Source organism: Halichoerus grypus, chromosome 6 (assembly GCF_964656455.1).
Source record: "Halichoerus grypus chromosome 6, mHalGry1.hap1.1, whole genome shotgun sequence".
NCBI lineage: Eukaryota > Metazoa > Chordata > Mammalia > Carnivora > Phocidae > Halichoerus > Halichoerus grypus.
The window spans coordinates 105,951,573-105,969,747 of record NC_135717.1 but is presented as its reverse complement, the minus strand read 5'-3'; the positions used below and the strand labels follow the sequence as shown (position 1 = coordinate 105,969,747).

Here is an 18,175-nt window from a genome sequence, read left to right as displayed (position 1 = left end):
ATGGCTAAAAGACACATGAAAAAATGTTCAACATCACTAGCCATCAGGGAAATACAAATCAAAACCACAATGAGATACCACCTTACACCAGTTAGAATGGCAAAAATTAACAAGACAGGAAACAACAAGTGTTGACAAGGATCCAGAGAAAGGGGAACCCTCCTACACTGTTGGTGGGAATGCAAGCTGGTGCAGCCACTCTAGAAAACAGTATGGAGGTTCCTTAGGACATTAAAAATAGAGCTATCCTATGACCCAGCAATTGCACCACTAGGTATTTACCCCAGAGATACAGATGTAGTGAGAAGAAGGGGTACGCACACCCCAATGTTCATAGCAGCAATGTCCACAATAGCCAAATTGTGGAAGGAGCTGAGATGCCCTTCAACAGATGAATGGATAAAGAAGATGTGGTTCATATATACAATGGAATATTACTCAGCCATCAGGAAGGATGAATACCCACCATTTGCATCGACATGGATGGAACTGGAGGGGATTATGCTAAGTGAAATAAGTCAAGCAGAGAAAGACAATTACCATATGGTTTCACTCATATGTGGAACATAAGGAATAGCTCGGAGGACCACAGGGGAAGGGAGGGAAAATGAAAGGGAAGAAATCAGAGAGGGAAACAAACCATGAGAGACTCTGGACTCTGGGAACCAAACTGAGGTTTACAGAAGGGAGGGGGGTGGGGGGGGATGAGGTAACCAGGTGATGGGTATCAGGGAGGGGACATGTGGTGATGAACACTGTTATACACAACTAATGAATCACTGAACACTACATCAAAAACTAATGATGTATTATATGTTGGCTAATTGAACATAATAAAAAAAGATGAATGCCCTTCTCCCTAGTCCCTGTACCATATATAACAGGATCTAAGGAGGTGCCACAGGGCAATCCCTTCATCTTCATCTTCTGGCTATCTTCTCTCAAATAAGAACTTTTTTCCTCCAGCCCCAGCCCCACTTACTATAGGGTCTGTTTGTAGGATGCGTGCTCTCTTTGCTCCTCATTGCATATAGCAAAACATTGTTTTCTACATAAAAATAATCTCAACTCCTTTGAAGCACAGGCCGTCATATTATACAGATTTAGAGAGATTCAGTATAGCACCCTGTGTAAAAGGGCAGGTGATCCTGGAGCCGCACTTCCAAGATATGCAAAGTTTCAATTCCCTGTACTTCAATTTCCTCATCAATAAAATGGGGATAATAGCATTTGCCTCAGTTATTATGAGGCTTTAATAAATTAGTCCATATTTAAGACTTAGACTAGTGCCTAGTGCATAGCAAGTGCTCCATTAATGTTGGTAACTATTGTCATCGCCTACTGCTCAAGTGGGATAATCTTACTGTGCAATTTCTGTCCATGCCTTTATTGTACCTGGAATGTTTTTCACAATGTCTTTACCCATGCCCATAAAATACAGTCTCAAATACGATTTTTCCCATGAAATACATTTGTCAGATGTAATTTCTATTTCCAAGTCAACTCCCTAGCTTTATACTCCACCTTAGTTATTATATTATACTTTGCATTAGTTAGCCCCCAATTAAAAGGTGAGCTACTCTTGTCTGGAATAGATTAGTCACTTTTGTGTTTTTGATACAATTCTTACATAAGGGACTTTCAAATAGCCGTCGGATTTAATTACAAATTTTATGACTTACTGTATCAGTGGACCATATTAGAAGTCTGTAACTTACTGTCCCCACCCAACTGTTTTTAGGAACTCTCCTTTTTAGTTCTTCAAAGCAGAAGTAACACCCCAACTTCCTTATCCATAAATAGACTATACATAATACATGACAACTGTAATCAAGACAGTTCCTGGGCAGGTAATGGCAGAGGAACTTTTATCATATTAACTCTTCTACAGATTGATGAACTTAAAAAGGAAAAAAAAAATCTATTTAAAAGCACTGAAGAGCAAACAAAAGCAGGCAGGAACTGGATAGGATTTGATCATTGGAAGATCCCACTGGGTGAGATCCATGCTTATATGACTTTTTCTGAGCCCAGGAAGCTGCACATCACTGGCTGGAAGTATGAGAGGATGGTGTTTAAGGTGGCTAAAAATTAAGGGAAATCCTGGAAAGGAGGGAGACATAGAGGAGGAACCCCCAAACCTGTATATAAGTTGTTGGCTGACATGTAAGTGGGGGAAACTCCAAGAAGCCCAGCAAAAAGAACTGGACATCTAACAGAGCAGGGATCTCTTCTCCTTGCCACAAGTGATCAAAATTTGGGGTTTGAGTCCTGCCAAGTTAAAGGTGTTTGGAAAGCATTCTGGGCTTTCTAAAGACCTACGCTAACAATGAAACCCAAACCTCTACAAGTTCAAGGTGATTGTCTAGTAGTTTAACTGCCTTCCATTACTATGAGTATAAAAGGAAGATTATATACTTATCCAAGCTAGTGATGGGCACTCATTACAGATGCTTACAAATATTATCCAGTTCTATTATTTTAAGACTAATAAAATGTAGGATTGCTGGGTAGTAGGCAAGGAAAAACGGCTAGTAGTACAGAGTGAATGAGCCACTGCCATCCAGTTTAGAATTAGAGAACATGTTAAACAGACCCAATTATTATAAAACATGGATTTATTTACAACAAAAATGAAACCATGATATCTGAACAAACTTTTTAAAAAGGAAAACAAAAGTCTGTCTTTTATTCTTGTAAATACATTTACTTAAAAATCAGTTTTAAATGACATAAACCCACAATATAATTGCAGAAGTCAAATAAACTTTTCCATTTTACAGCACGGTTATCTAAGAAAATATAAAACTTAAAAGCATCTACAACATGTATTTATAGGTTTTTTTAAAAAGATTAAGCTTTTCCAGTCAAAATTTTAAAAATTCCGAAATATGTCATGTTTGACTGACAATTTGCTTCCAAACGGGAGTGTCTTTGGAGAAACTAAGTAATAATTTTCAAACAACTATGTTCCTCTATTTGGTAGCTGGAATCATCTAATTAAAACAAAGGTCTTTATTTCAATGTAAATATGGCTAAGACTCCAGTCCTGAGGGGTTTTTTGTTTTTTCCCTCCCTTAAATTCATTAGTACATACATATTTCACTCTGAGACACCATCACCAAAACAGAAATGGAGGATAACATGGCAGATGGAAGATTATCTGCCTCTGGAATAGCCAAAATTAGTGTGGGCCTCATATTCCTGACTTATAAAAACAGGGAGTATAACCACATTCCCCATGCTTTTCTTTCTAAAATGTTATTATTTGAAGGTAGATTTGATTTTGAAGGTAGACTCGATGCCCTTCACCCTTCCCCCCATCAACTGATAGCAGTTAATGTGGATTCTGGAGTCAGCCTGCCTAGGTGTGAATCCCAGCTCAGCCAGTTATTTTGCAACCTTGGGCAAAGTATTTAATCTCCCTATATTCAGTATCTTCATGTGTAGAGTGAAAATATTAAAAACAGTACTGATCCCACAGGGTTGTTATAAACAATGTGGGTAAAGCACTTAAAACAGTGGCTAATACAATGATATAGTAGTTTTCAAATATGTCACCATCATCATTTACTGACTGTGGGAAAAGATCTCGTCTACACCATATGAAGTAAAGAATGCCATATGGGAAGATATATCAGGTTAAATCACCTATACGACAGGATTACAAAACACAAAAATGACTGTTTTTTACATTTACCTTAGCTTCATATAATTTAGAAAATATTGTGAATAAACATTATAATAAATAGACATGGAGACTATAAATTACTTTGTAATTCAAAACAAAACTATAAAAAAAAAGTTAACACAGATTAAGAAAGTTTAATTACCAGACACTCAGAAATGTAGTACAATATCACCACCTAGTGGATACTGCATTTAAAAACATTTTATAGATAGTGCTTGCCCTATTTATCTTGAGGAAAATCCTTTTCAAATAGAAGCACATTCTCTTCACTAATGTAAAGGGGATTTAAAAAAATAGAAAACAAATTTAAACTATATTAGCAGTACTCTTAAACACTATAGCTAAAAATACCTCCTACTAAGTTGTGTATCTCAAATTTATTTCTAAACAAGGTAGCAGTTAAAAGTACAATTTTTGTTCAGAAATTTAAAATATATTAAAGACAGCATGCAATTCACCAGAAATACTTCACCATGACTTACCAATAAATGCAAAAAATATTAGTTGTAACTAACTTAATGAATTTCAAATCACCGGATTGTGAGGCATCTTAAAACATTTTACTCTACTTACTATCTGAATCTCTTCTGAATCATTCCTGATAAACAGAAATCTTGCCAATGAGTGGGGAAACTTACTTTTTTTCTGGATCCATTCCCAGACAGAGACTAACAATTAGAGAATTTTTATCTGTTGAAATCTGTTGGCCCTTGATATAAACTTCGGGGAACAAAGACTAGTCCAATCCTTCTTCCAAATAATTATTCTTCAATTATGAGAGCTTATCAAGTTGTAGGATCCCTACTTCTCCAAGTTAAACATCCTATATATTCTTTTAAAAGCCCTTTCTCTTACAACTATCTGTTTGTGCTCCTTTAAACAGTTGCTAGCATTTTAAAAAATGACTACATACAATAAACAATAGGTCATGAATGTCCTGGCTAATGCAGAGTAAAGACAGATTACCACCTCTCTCTCCATATTTTACTTCTCTTAATGAAAAATTTTCTCACTGAGGCAGTCTCAGTTGAAAACTCACAGGCTTGGGAGTCAAGCCAGTCTATGTTCTTAAGTGACAGCGCGGACTTTGGGCTACTTGCCTGATCTGCCTTAACTTTAGTTTCTCCAGTAGTCAAAGAGAAATCAGTATCTGCTTCATCAAAATATGAGTAGGATCAAATGAGACAATGTTTTATAAATCAGCCAGTATAATGCCTAGAACACTGCAGGTGCTCAATAAATTATAGCAATTATTAGTTATCATTAGTTTTCTTCCCTTACTTCCTCATTTTGTATGTCCCCCCAACCCCAATGGTTCAACTGAACTGAATCATGGTAAAGTTCCAGTCAGTTTGAAAAAAATCAATACAACGCTTAATATTTAGCTCCTCGGAAAAATACCGAATCACTTTTTGTCTGATGGTGATACACTGGGCTCAAATTTAATTAACATTAAATTCATCAAATGCCCAATTTTTAACAAGCAAAATACAATATCATTGGATTTCTTCACTGTGGCAACACTTCTTACCCTAATTTCCAAATGTTAAAGAATTTAGTGTTAGATTCATGGGTAAGTGTTAAAAAATATATCATCTATCCATTTTTATTATAATTTTCTCAGCTATACAAGTTTTAATATATTGGAAATGTTTGTCATATTGTCCACATTTAAATACATAAAAAAGTACCCTAAATAAAAAATGACAGTTATCCCTAAAGTACTAAAATGCAGCCTAACTAAAATAACACAAATTATTCATAACTGGTTGAAATCTGTTCCCTTAAAAGTTTAATAAGCATCAGAAGTTTTACTGCTATTATATTTTAATGGTTGAAAGTTACTTCTTTTTCTTATTTTAAATAAACAGCAAAAATTTTGAAATCACATCCTATTATAAATAACAACATATAACATATTTACAAGTAGATACATGTGTAAGTTTTAAACACTACAGTAAATAAAAAAATTTAAAACTAGGTCAGAAAATTTAAGCAGAAAAAGTTTAGGATGGCTTTCATTATGAAGCATGTGATTTATTTCCTAAAATTAGCTTATGGTTATATAGTATGTTTTTTCTAAGACGTTCACTTCATTCTATACTAAAAACTTCATTCAGTACACATTTATTTGACATTTACTATATGATATATTTATGAACTTTATGGATATATGGCGGGGGCTGAATTATTTTTGAAATAAGGCTAGACACATGTCAGGCTAGAATAACCAGAGTCAGGACAAATCTGTTCTCATTTGAAATGAGGACAAAAGATTAAATCACTTGCTTTACTGAATCTAAAGCCACAAATACAGAAATCCTAACTTTCATGTTAGGTGCTTTTTCTACAAGCCCATGGTTCCTAAGTCATATTTAAATTTCCATTCAAAAAAGCTTTCTCATTATTTGCATGATACTTCTTTCTTGTTTCCCTTAAGGAAATTCTAATTGCCTCAAAGATAATAAATGCTCTCTAACCTAATCAACGTGAATTATTTTTCACATCAACATTTTACTTAAATGCTTATCTAAAATAAATGTCCACTATTTAGGGAGTATAATAAAAATGAGGATGTCTTTTCTTCTCCTCACTTGTCCTCAGACAATTATCAAAAAAAAAAAAAAAAAATGTCAAGCACAGTGGCAGTTAAATTCGAACTAGAAATATACTACATTAAGCTATTTACCTATTAGAAATAAACTGCATTAAAGCTACTTATATTAATGTACTTCATGATAGACTAAGCACGTTCCAGAAATAACTTTAAGAAGAGGAGGAAGAGGCCAGACAGCTCACATAATTTAAAAACATAGTTAGATACATTAAAAAAGTTTCTAGGTATATCCACTAGAAGAAAACATTAATAATATGTGAGGAAACACACAGCACACTGCAAGCTTACTAACGTCATATAAAGGAAATACTTTTTATCTATGGAATTTCATGTAAGGTAGAAAAAGTTCAAAAGGATTTATTACAAGGCTTAAAAATGTATGGACTAAATCTTTTTAGGACATTCTTTAAAATAATTCTACTTAAAGACTTTAACAGTAATTACAAGGCTCCACAGGCTCTTCAACTTACCGATAATTTTTTTTAAAATAATCTTTTAATCAAGAAATTCAATTACGTTTAATTTTTTTAAAAATTAATGTCAAAAATACATATTTGATAATTCTTGAAAAATATTCAAAAAGCAAATGCAACTTAGGATGTTTCTAAAAGCTACGCTCCACAGCACCTTTTAATTCACAGTATTCTTTTCTGAAATGTTAAGTACTATATTTTATATACTTTATGGAAAATGTGGAAGGTTAATGTTTCCCTCTGGGTGTGGATTTCCTCCAAACAATCTCTTAAAATAGCAGGAATTCAACACTTACAAATGAACTGGAACAGTGATTCCCCCAATCTATGGAGTGGAATGGTTTCCTCACGTTTGCCAGAATGGATTAGAGGGAAAGTTTGTGCGTCTCAGAAATATTCCTAATCACAAAAGCCTTGCATTAATAATAACAGATAAGAAAGTTATTTTGACATCCCGGAACTCAGATCTCCATTATAAAATAATTTCTTTGTGTTTTCTTATCTAATTACCAAAAAACAAAATGAGTAAAAACATCTGTCAACAATCACTGTTACAACTAGAGAGTCAATCTACTTTCTAAGTACTGAACAGAGTACAAGACTGCCCTGTACTTACTACTCAAGACTATACCTGTAATTTTCACCTGCACAATTTTATATTTGCAAATGAAGAATACTTTCCACATCTACCCACTGTTTAAAACCTAGAGAAAGCACAATCTAACACTGAAGACAAAGTTATTTGTTTACAGTTATTTTTAAGTTTACAAATGTAAAGTGAGATTAAAAGATAAATTGTATTCACAGTTCTAAGTTTGCATGTCAAAGTTAACATGTCCAAATAATACTTTTCTGTTAACAGAATGACAACCCAATGAATGTACATTGAACAGTAGACACAGAATCCAAAGACTCACACAAAAAATCCTATCCAATCGGCTGCTCCCTAATCTACAAAATAAGACTAGATCAAGGATTCCTTTTAATTCTAACTATTTTGGATAATGGAATCAAATACCAATTACCCTTTCTTTTGTAATTATGTTATCTCAGAATTACCTTTCAGTAAAGACATAATTTAAAATATCTCAGCAAAGAAATTATTTCCTACAAATTTTATGAGGTTTATCCTAAAATATCCTTTGGTAACTTCAGTGGGTGAAAAGTATCCCACAAAAAAGTTTACTCAGAACCTGTAAATGTGCCCTTATTTGGTAAAAGGGTCTTTGTAGATTTAATTAAAGATCTCGACATGAGACCATCCTGGATTAGGGTAAAACCTAACCCAATGACATCGTCCTTATAAGAGAAAGAAGACCACGTGAAGACAGAGGCAGAGATTGGAGTGCTGCATGTGTAAACCAAGGAACAGCAAGAACTGCAGACAGCCACCAGAAGCTAGATTCTCCCTCAGAACCTCCAGAAGTAACCAGCCCCGCCACCACCTTAATTTTAGACTTCCAGCCTCGAGAGCCATCGGAGACATTTTTTTAAGCTACCAAGTCAGTTGTTATCTGTTACAACAGCCATAAGAAACTATACAGTAATGTATTTCAGAAAGAAAATCCCTTTTAAAAGGTATTATCATCAACACAATTTATCTTTGGCCATCATACATTTCATACTAAGAATTAGTGAAAGGGGGGCGCTTGGCTGGCTCAGTCAATAGACTGTGCCACTCTTGATATTGGGGTCATGAGTATGAGCCTCACACTGGGTACAGAGACTACTTAAATAAATATTTAAAAAAAAGAATTAGTCGGGTGCTTGGGAGGCTCAGTGGGTTAAGCGCCCAATTCTTGATTTCAGTTCAGGTCATGATCTCAGGGTTGCGAGACTGAGCCCTGCATTGAGCTCTGCACTGGGCATGGAGTCTGCTTAAGATTCTCTCTCTCCCTCTCTTTCTGCCCTCCCCTCCCCACGCCCCTCCTCCAGCCGCTCATGTGTGCATTCTTTCTCTCAAAAAAAATAAAATAAAATAAAAATAAAAATTAGTGAAAGGGCTTGATCATTTTTAGACTTTTAACAAAAATCAACAACTTAATTACAAGATCAACCTAGATGAGCCTCTAATTTATAACATTTATTATCTATGTGAGTCTATTTTGCCTTATGATTAAAATTATATTTACTGAAATGTTTTCTATAACTTTTCATACAGAAAATGTTTTCTGTAACTTACTGAAACGTACTGTAACTTTTCAATCAAGAATATTACCTGATCATTTGTAAATTTTTTCAAACACTTTGTCTGCTATTGCTTTCTGAAGAAAATTAATAAAAATAAATAAGTTTCAGTACTATAAAGCTCAGTTTTCTCAAACTTGTACCTGTAAAATGTTTTCAAACTTTTTGAGTGGCCAGCAGTACCAAAGAGGTATCATGAAATAACCGTAAACAATTTCATTTTCCATTATTCAGGCTTCGGAGCAAGTCTTAAACACTTCTCAGTTCTTTACCACTTCCTTTGATTTATTATATATGTTTAAAACACATATATCTGATGTTTAAAACACAAAAAATCTGATGTGATCTGTGGATCACCACTGTGCCCAAAAGAAAGTCCATAATTTTTACCTGTTCAGTTGTTCACTGTGGAGATAGTCTAAACAGTCAGTCTATTTTTAGAATTCAAGATATCTCTGATGTTACCACATAAACCTCTGAATGTCCTGACTATTTGGCCACTGAAAAGTCTTGTTCAGGAAGACATAAAAAGTTAGGAAATTAACAACTGCATAGCAACCCAGTTCACAAACAAGCCTAGATATAGGTGGCAGAGGTATGTTAAGCCTATAAATAACATAAGGTAAAATGAAGTAACGAAATTCTAGCAGTTTCTGAGGTACTGTAACAGTAAACAAGCATATGAAAAACATTAAATTCCAGAAAACTGACTTTGATTTCAATGAATCAGCTATACTCCAACCAGCAAATATATATATTGGAACTAACAAGTATTTCACAATTTCGTATCTTTGAAAAACTCTTTTCCATACATAGAATGTATAATGTCTATTATCTGCGAGCAAGTATTTATGAGCATAAGTGAATTTCCAAACTAAAAACAGAGAGACTAAGGTAATCATAAAAAACTGAATTCTACGTTTCCAAACTAAGAAAAGAAAAGCCCTAATTTTGCTAGGAGACAGTAGGTGAGGAAACGAAAAAAAGAGAGTAAAAGAGAAAAAGTAGAAGAGCTGAGGAAAATGTAGACAGGCTTCATGACTACTTCGATCGCCAATAACAATCCCACCATTAACAACTACAAAAACACAAAACAGAAACATTAGAAGGAGGTAGGGCCAAGTCAAAAGGAAAAGCATACTCAAATTCTTCAAGGACATGGAATAAGCCAAAAGAAACTGAAAAATTTTCCTGAATTCTGAAAATGGTCCTTTAATGGGGGGAAGCCGCTCTTCCTTTTTCTTTTGTAGCTCTGTTTTCCAAGCTTCAGTTAATTTTTGTGCAATGAGGTTTCCTGCGCAGAAGACAGCCCAGATGATATTAGTTTGACGAAACATGAAGCCACAAAATCCAAGCAAAGCTGAAGTTTTATGATTTCCATAAAGACACATCAAATAGGCAAAAAGAGTAAAAAACATGGATCCTGCTTCTGTATAATAAAGGAAGTTAAAAAAATAGAGTGTGGGAAATACCGCTAATGTTAACGTTGACAAGATTCTCTGGACACCTGAGGCAGCCTAAGGGGAAGAGAAAACAATGTAAAATTATTTTCACAATAAAACAAATATGCCATTTCTACTGAGCTAACAAAGAGATTAATTAAAAAAAAACTATCTGAATCTTAAGTAAAATTATTCAATATTAATTTTATTTCTAGTTTTACAGAAACACAATATACAACTGTAAGGATGCTTTCTGATACCTTTTAGTTGTATCAATAGGTTTGGAAGCCATGAAGACAATACGTGTGTATGCCAAAGCTTCTATGTCCTGAAATACTTTGAGTCATTCAGCAAATAGTTAAGGAGTTACTGTGTGGAAGACACTGAACTAAATTCTGTAAGGAACATGTTGATGAACGGGACTGAACTTAAGTCTTAGTGCCGCCAATGAGCATTCATTTAGCCATCATCATCAATTTCTTATCAATTTCTTTTAAAGATACCCCTTCAAAAGTCTACTTGAGAGAGAATGTAAATATGTATATAGCATTTATACTACTATACCCAATGATCTTACTGTTTCATGATGAACTTACAGAGTTTTTCCTGAAAATAGTGGGCCCAGTCTAAAGTTAAATATCTTATTTTGGCATTTCTCACAGACTATTTCCCATTTTGAAAGCATTCTTATCTCCTGAAATTTTTATCCTCCACAGTATTTAAATCACCAAATCAGACCATGCCATTCTCTTGGTTAAAATTCAAGGCTAAAGTTCAAATCCTTTCCATCACATATAAGGACATTCATGACTTCACCCCTATCTACTTATCCAGCCTCACAACCTTATACTTTATAATCTTGTGATTCCAAATAGCAATTCTCTCTGCATCTAGTTGCTCAACTCCTTTCTACCTTTGCTTATGTTTTTTCTCCTGTCAGGATTCATTCCCCATCCTACAGTCCTGTCTGTTCATCAAGATTCAGCTCAGGTACCACCTTTTCTGTGAAGTCTTACCCAATGCCACCCATACATCTTCCTGCCAGTCAGGCTGCAAAATAAGTGCTCCTCTACTCCTCCTGTGTCCTCATAGCATCTTTTACCTATCTCCCTCTCACAATTTACACTATTGAAATCATTTAAGTTAAAAATAATTATTATAATTACTATTTATTGAGTCCTTACTATTCTATCGGGCATTGTTCTAAGCACCTTCCATTTATTAAGCTCCTGTAGACCTTACAGTCCTGTGATGCAGATTCTGTATCATTCCCATTTAATGGATGAAGACATGGAGTCACTAAGGGTAACCAGCTAAAAGTAACACAACCTGTAAATGGACAGAATTCAAAGCCAGGCAATCCACCTCAAAATTCCTGAGGTAAATACAGGTATTCCTCTGTCTTCCCTAGTGAAGATAAAAATTTGGTAAGAAAAAAAATGCCTTATTTATTTCTGTGGTCTTAGTGCCTAGCACACATAATAAGCACAATAAACATTTACTGAACTCATCTGATTCACAAATATTTACTTTAGGTTTTACAAATAAATAAGTTATTCAAGTATTTAAATATAAATTTCTTCTAAAATGGGGGTAGGGGGCTTGCTTTTTATCTTAACAAAATATACACATACACTAAGAGTTGAAGATACTTTTCACCCCATCTCATAAAACCAATTTACCAAAATTGTGGACCTGACCAAATATAAATTTGTAATAAATTATTTCGGAAACATACCTTGTGCCTGGGTTGTACCTTGCGGAAAAGCAAATAGAGTAAATAGAAGTTGCCTACACTGAAAAGAAGATTAACAAATCTGAGCATTCCGATGGAGCAGACAACATGTTCCGACCATCCAAAGATCCAACTGGCAGGTTTGACCACTCCAACTGACAGCAGGTATAAGCCAGGTAATGTAGTAATCATTGGATCCCACTTAAAAAGAAAAGGCCAACAATGAAACAAGAGCAAGATGAAATACTGACAGGACCGACACAAGGAGGTCAAGCTCAAAAACACATTCTGGGAAGTTATTCTGTGACACGCTGGTTAAATAAGTCCTCAGCAGATGAAATGTCTCCTGGAAAGAAAAGTTTTGCTTGTATTTTGCCTCTGTACCTGTTTTGTGCAGAGGTCTCTGTAACCAGTAGACAACACTAACTTGGTATCAGTTTCCATCTCCAAGACCTACCCTCAGAGACTCTGAAGAGTATTTTGGTGATTAAATTCCAAATGTTCCAGTTTTAAAGTGTGGAAGCATTGGCTGGAACTCTGATGCATCAATTTTGGAGAGAAAGAAGCATTTAAAGAGATCAAACCACATGCTCTATGATAGCTAACATGTACTGAGCCAAGAATTGTGCTAAATCCTCTGTATTTAATCCTGCAAAATGTCCTATAGTAGATCCTGCTATAACTGTCATTCTCAGATGAGTAACCTGAAACTCAAAAAATGTCCAAAGTCAGGTAACTAGTAAATAACAGCACAAAGATTTAAAATCAGGTCTTTAACTACAGACTTTTATTTTTAACCACTATTCTATATTGCTTTCCCAAAAGAGTAAGGATAATACATCTACTTTTTTAACTCTATATTTACATAGCCAATCGTATGTTCAAACATGATGCCACTTCACTGGGTGCCAGTTTATCCAGTTAACAAAAGGTTCTATAAACACCAAGGATGGAATTAATGGAACTTGCCATTTCTTGGTGGCTGAAAATTCCCCCCATTCCCCACGGTACCCCACAGTGAAGCTCCTGACAAGTGAACTAAAGTGAAGTTTTCTGACATTTCCAAGGGGCAGCCCGTTGCCTCTGATCTAGGGATTGGGGAAGAAAACCTGGGAGAGTTATTATCAGCTACTAAGAGGGAAACGTATCGTGTGTCCGGGTTGTACCCTGCGGTAAAGCAAATACATTAATCTCCCAGAACATTACTTCCTAGGACATAGATCTGCTTCTGTTCATTCATTAAACAAATACTTCACAGATCTCAGGGACAGGAACAAGAGATTACCCAGCTCCTATTTCGAAGCTGGAAGGGTAGATCGGTGGGACCAAAGGGATAAGGGTGGAAGAAAGTAGTGCGGGGGGTGGGCTGGCCCTCTCCGGCCTGTCCTAGGGTGGGGACAGGTTGGGAACCCCACCTGCGAGAGGGAGAAATGGCCCTCACAGTAGCGCTGCGCCTGCGGCAGGTGGAAGATCTCGTCCATGTAGGGCTCTCGCAGCGCCCGGCTGAAGGCGGAGAAGAGGAGACAGGACACCAAAAAGGTGCAGCTGAGGGCAGCCGAAAAGTAGTAACCCTCGAGCTGCGCCATTCCTGCCCCCATAGCCACAGCCCAAGAACCGAGTCCTGGAAAATCTGTTCCGGGTTCTCGAGCCTGCAAAGTCGAGCTGGAAACTCGGGCTCGAAATGGGCGCGCAAGGCGGGACTGGCCGGACAGGACTGAGCATAGCCGGAAAGCAAAGGATGCTGGGAGAGCGCGGACCCTGAGCTTCCGGAAGGATCCGGTCACTGTTTCCGGAGTGACGAGTTTAGGTAACGGACCGGGCTGTTGGCCTGTCAATCACGTTGCGCAGGGCTCACTGGAGTGGTCAGAGCCACCAGGAGGGGCGGTTTTCTGAGTCCACGGGCGCCGGAGATTCGCGGCTTGACTCTTTGAAACGAAAGCTGCAGCTGCTTAGCCCTCAAGTTGCATTTGGCTTTTTTCTTGCTCGTTCCCATCCCTTACCAGGAGATGGCGTCGCTCCCCCACGTTTGCAATCCCCAAGCCCTGAAAATTTGCACATTTCCCCCCAGTTTTTCTCTCATGCGATCTGAATTGAAACCTGTGATTCCAGGCATTTGATTTCATCAGATTTGGAGGGTGGAAGGAGAGCGTTGGTTATGGAAGCTAAGATTAAGACTTTCAGATTAAAACTTGAAGGTCCGAGAGGCCCTTCACTGCTGAATGAACTTCCTAATTAGAGGATTTTTTAGGTTAAAAAAGAACTCTTTCAGAATGTGGATACTCTCAAGGGGATTTAGTTAAATCGGCAATCATAGCGCACCCTGATAACCAGATTGCAGTACTGCATAGGAGTTGGGGAAAGCAATTATTTTAGGATTTGGGGTGTTTAGCCTTTTCTGTGCCTGCAAGTTTGATTGTTCTTGTTAATATCTCTATCACAGTATTTTATTTTTATTACTAAATAATAAGCATTGGCAGTTTGTATCACTTATATTTGTAGTCCCACTGTTAGGAGTTAGTTGGACAAGTAGGTAGTCAGGGCCAGGGTCCCCAAGAAGAAAATATGGAGTCCGGACAGCTAAAATAAAACAGCACTGACATCCTGTTTTGCAGTTTGGACACGATGGCACTAACATTTTGCTTTGCAGCCTTTGCAGAAATGACTTCTGCAAAACATCCTAAAGTAAGACAATTAACCACAAAGCATTTGTCAGTATCACGGCCAAGGGGCAGTTAAGACCTCAGCCCCCAGATGTCAGAAAAAAAAAAAAAAAAAGGACCATCAGCGCAGAGATACTAACCTAACAGGTAGACAGATACGTGACCAAAGCCCTGATTGGCACTACTCAGCACACCCTGATTGCTTAAGAAGTTCTGCAAAAGAGCTCATAAAAACCCCTAAACTTCGAAACTCTGAAGGCAACTCCCTCAGGCCCCCCTCCCTCTTGGGGAGCTTTATACTATTGCTCAATAAACTTTGCTTTGCTGCCCACCACTCTTCCTCTGGTCTACCTCTTCATTCTTTGAAGCAGCGTGAGTAAGTTTTGTCACTTACCCACTTTGGGATTACCACATTTCCAGTAACCTATAAATGCTTTTCCAAGGTCTGCCACTAAATCAAGACCTAATAAACTAGCTATCTCTGGGGATTTTGATGAAGTAAGTTATATTTTATTAGGCTTATCTTTAAAAACTGGATCACCATTCATATTCACCTTGTATTCTCTGTTCAGGATTTCAACCCCAATTTCCCAAAGATATTTATTTTGTGGAAAAGAGTTATCACCTTGAACATCAATTAAGTTCTCTATTTTGTGCTGTCTACTTGAATTATGATATAAAAAGTTAGGCAAAGGGCACCTGGGTGGCTCAGTCGGTTAAGCACCTGCCTTCGGCTCAGGTCATGATCCCAGAATCCTGGGATCGAGTCCTGAGTGGGGCTCCCTGCTCAGAGGGGAGTCTGCTTCTCCCTCTCCCTCTGCCCCTGCCCCCGCTGGTGCTCTCTTTCTCTCAAATAAATAAAATCTTTTTAAAAAGTTAGGCAAAAAAATGGGGGCAATCTCTGTTGGAGTTTAAGGATAGGTGGTGTGCACAAGAAATAAACATTTGTTGGTTTCAGCCATTCAGATTTCGCATTTATTACTGCCATAAAACTTAGCCCATCCTGATCAATTCTGACATTCCTGATTTGATGACTCACATAGTATTGTGCGTATGAACTCTGCGTGGAGCACTCATTCTCAGTGAGTTTTCCCAACGATTATAATTCTAATAGTTGAGAAATTTGTCTAAGTACCATCTTACTTTGAAGTGATAGTCCAAGTACCATTCTTCTTATTATTAAATGCTTTTCACTTGCTGCTGAACCAAAACACTGACCACCTGATAGTCATAGTCATGAGATGGCTTACTCAGTTCCAGGTGACAGCACTAGCTTCAGCAGGATACTGCACCTTGGGCCAAGATTATAGATGAGACATTCAAAAAGCAGCTCGAGCTTTTTTTAAAATTATTTTATTTAAATTCAATTAATTAACATAGTATCATTAGTTTCAGATGTAGAGTTCAGTTATTCATCAGTTGCATATTATACCCAGTGGTCATTACATCCTCATTACCCCACATGCCCTCCTTAATGCCCATCACCCATTGACCCCATCTCCTTCCCCCTCCCCTCCAGCAACCCTCAGTTTGTTTCCTATAATTAACAGTCTCTTAGGGTTTGTCTCCCTCTCTGATTTCATCTTATTTTATTTTTCCGTCCATTCCCCTATGATCCTTTGTTTCATTTCTTAAATTCTACATATGAGTGAAACCATATGATAATTGTCTTTCTCTGATTGACTTCTTTTGCTTGGCATAATCCCCTCCAGTTCCATCCATGTCATTGCAAATGGTAAGATTTCATCCTTTTTGATGGCTGAGGAATATTCCATATATATATATATCCCCCATCTTCTTTATTCATTCATCTGTCTGTGGACATCTGGGCTCTTTCCATGTTTGGCTATTGTGGACATTGCTGCTATAAACATTGGGATACAGGTGCCCCTTCCAATCACAACATTTGTATCCTTTGGATAAATACCTAGTAGTGCAATTGCTGTGTCATAGGGTAGTTCTATTTTTAACTTTTTGAGTAACCTCCATACTGTTTTCTAGAGTGGCTGCACCAGCTTGCATTCCCACCAACAGTAGGAGGGTTCTCCTTTCTCCGCATCCTTGCCAAATTTGTTGTTTCCTGACTTGTTAATTTTAGTCTTCTGACTAGTGTGAAGTAGTATCTCATTGTGGTTTTGATTTGTACTTCCCTAATGCCAAGTGATGTTGAACATTTTTTCATGTGTTTGTTGGCCATTTGTATGTCTTCTTTGGAGAAATGTCTATTCATGTCTTCTGACCATTTCTTGACTGGATTATTTATTTTTTGGGTGTTGAGTTTGATAAGTTCTTTATAGATCTTGGATATTAGCCCTTTATCTTTATAGATCTTGGATATTAGCAAATATCTTCTCCCATTCTGTAGGTTGTCTTTTGGTTTTGTCGACTGTTTCCTTTGCTATGCAAAAGCTTTTTATCTTGATGAAGTCCCAGTAGTTCATTTTTGCTTTTGTTTCCCTTGCCTTTGGAGACGTGTCTAGCAAGAAGTTGCTGTGGGCAACTTGAGCATTGAGGCCAATTTCAACATATTGATGAAAAACATAATTGTTTTATTTATTTATTTTTATTTATTTACTTATTTTCTTTTTTTGAGAGAGAGAGAGTACACAAGCAGGGGGAGGGGCAGAGGAAGAGAATCTTAAGCAGGCTCCATGCCCAGCATGGAGCCCAATGTGAAGCTCAATCTCAATGACCCTGAGATCATGACCTGAGCTGAAATCAAGAGTCAGATGCTTAATCAATTGAGCCACCTAGGCGCCCCCCAAAATAATTTTCATAATTAACCAATAAATTAATTAAAAAGAAAACATTTTGATATAAATGCATTAGCCAGTATTATAGCTCTTTACTGAAAATATCTTGAAGGTATGATGTAGGGTGACCGATCTTCTTGGTGTGTTGAAGACTTTCCAGTTGTAGCCTTGCAAGTTCCAGGAAATCCTCCAGTTCCAGACAAACAGAGATGGTTGGTCAGTTGGAAAGTTATATACAAAGCAAAGCAAAACTTCCTACATATCCTTTATAACAGTGGTTCTTAAAGTGTGGTCTCTGGACCAGCAGCATTAGCATCACCCAGGAACCTATTAAGCAATGCTTGAGACTTACTGAAACAGAAACTCTGGGGGTAGAGCCAAGGAATCTGTGTCTTAAACATTCATTTAAAAATCAATTATTATTTTCTTAAATTCTCAGGTGAACCTGATGCATGTCTAAGTTTGAGAACACTGCAGTCCTCTACATTACCTTTGCTCTTCTGGTCACTTGTGCTGCATTTTCACCTCTCTAGGATCTTTTCTTTGTATTTTTTCATCACTTTTTTTTTTTCCTCACAGAGAAGAATTTAGCTTATCCAATTCTTCATCTCCAGGCT

At 36.8% G+C, this 18,175-nt stretch overlaps 1 protein-coding gene and 1 long non-coding RNA gene across 2 annotated transcripts in view; both read right to left on the bottom strand.

Moving 5' to 3' along the window:
- Nucleotides 1-2,600: 2,600 nt before the first annotated feature.
- LOC118529580 (dol-P-Glc:Glc(2)Man(9)GlcNAc(2)-PP-Dol alpha-1,2-glucosyltransferase) lies at nucleotides 2,601-13,884 on the bottom strand. The gene is made up of 3 exons (XM_036082450.2): nucleotides 13,561-13,884; nucleotides 12,149-12,346; nucleotides 2,601-10,485 (listed from the first exon to the last, which is right to left on the bottom strand). Exons 1-3 carry the CDS (start codon nucleotides 13,741-13,743, stop codon nucleotides 9,430-9,432), a joined length of 1,437 nt encoding a protein of 478 aa, XP_035938343.1. The 5' UTR covers nucleotides 13,744-13,884; the 3' UTR covers nucleotides 2,601-9,429.
- Nucleotides 13,885-18,103: 4,219 nt separating this feature from the next.
- LOC118529579 (uncharacterized) overlaps nucleotides 18,104-18,175 on the bottom strand; it is a 479,669-nt gene continuing 479,597 nt past the window's right edge. The window contains exon 4 of the long non-coding RNA XR_013449142.1: nucleotides 18,104-18,173. This is a non-coding gene — a long non-coding RNA (uncharacterized LOC118529579). The remainder of the gene's footprint in view (nucleotides 18,174-18,175) is intronic.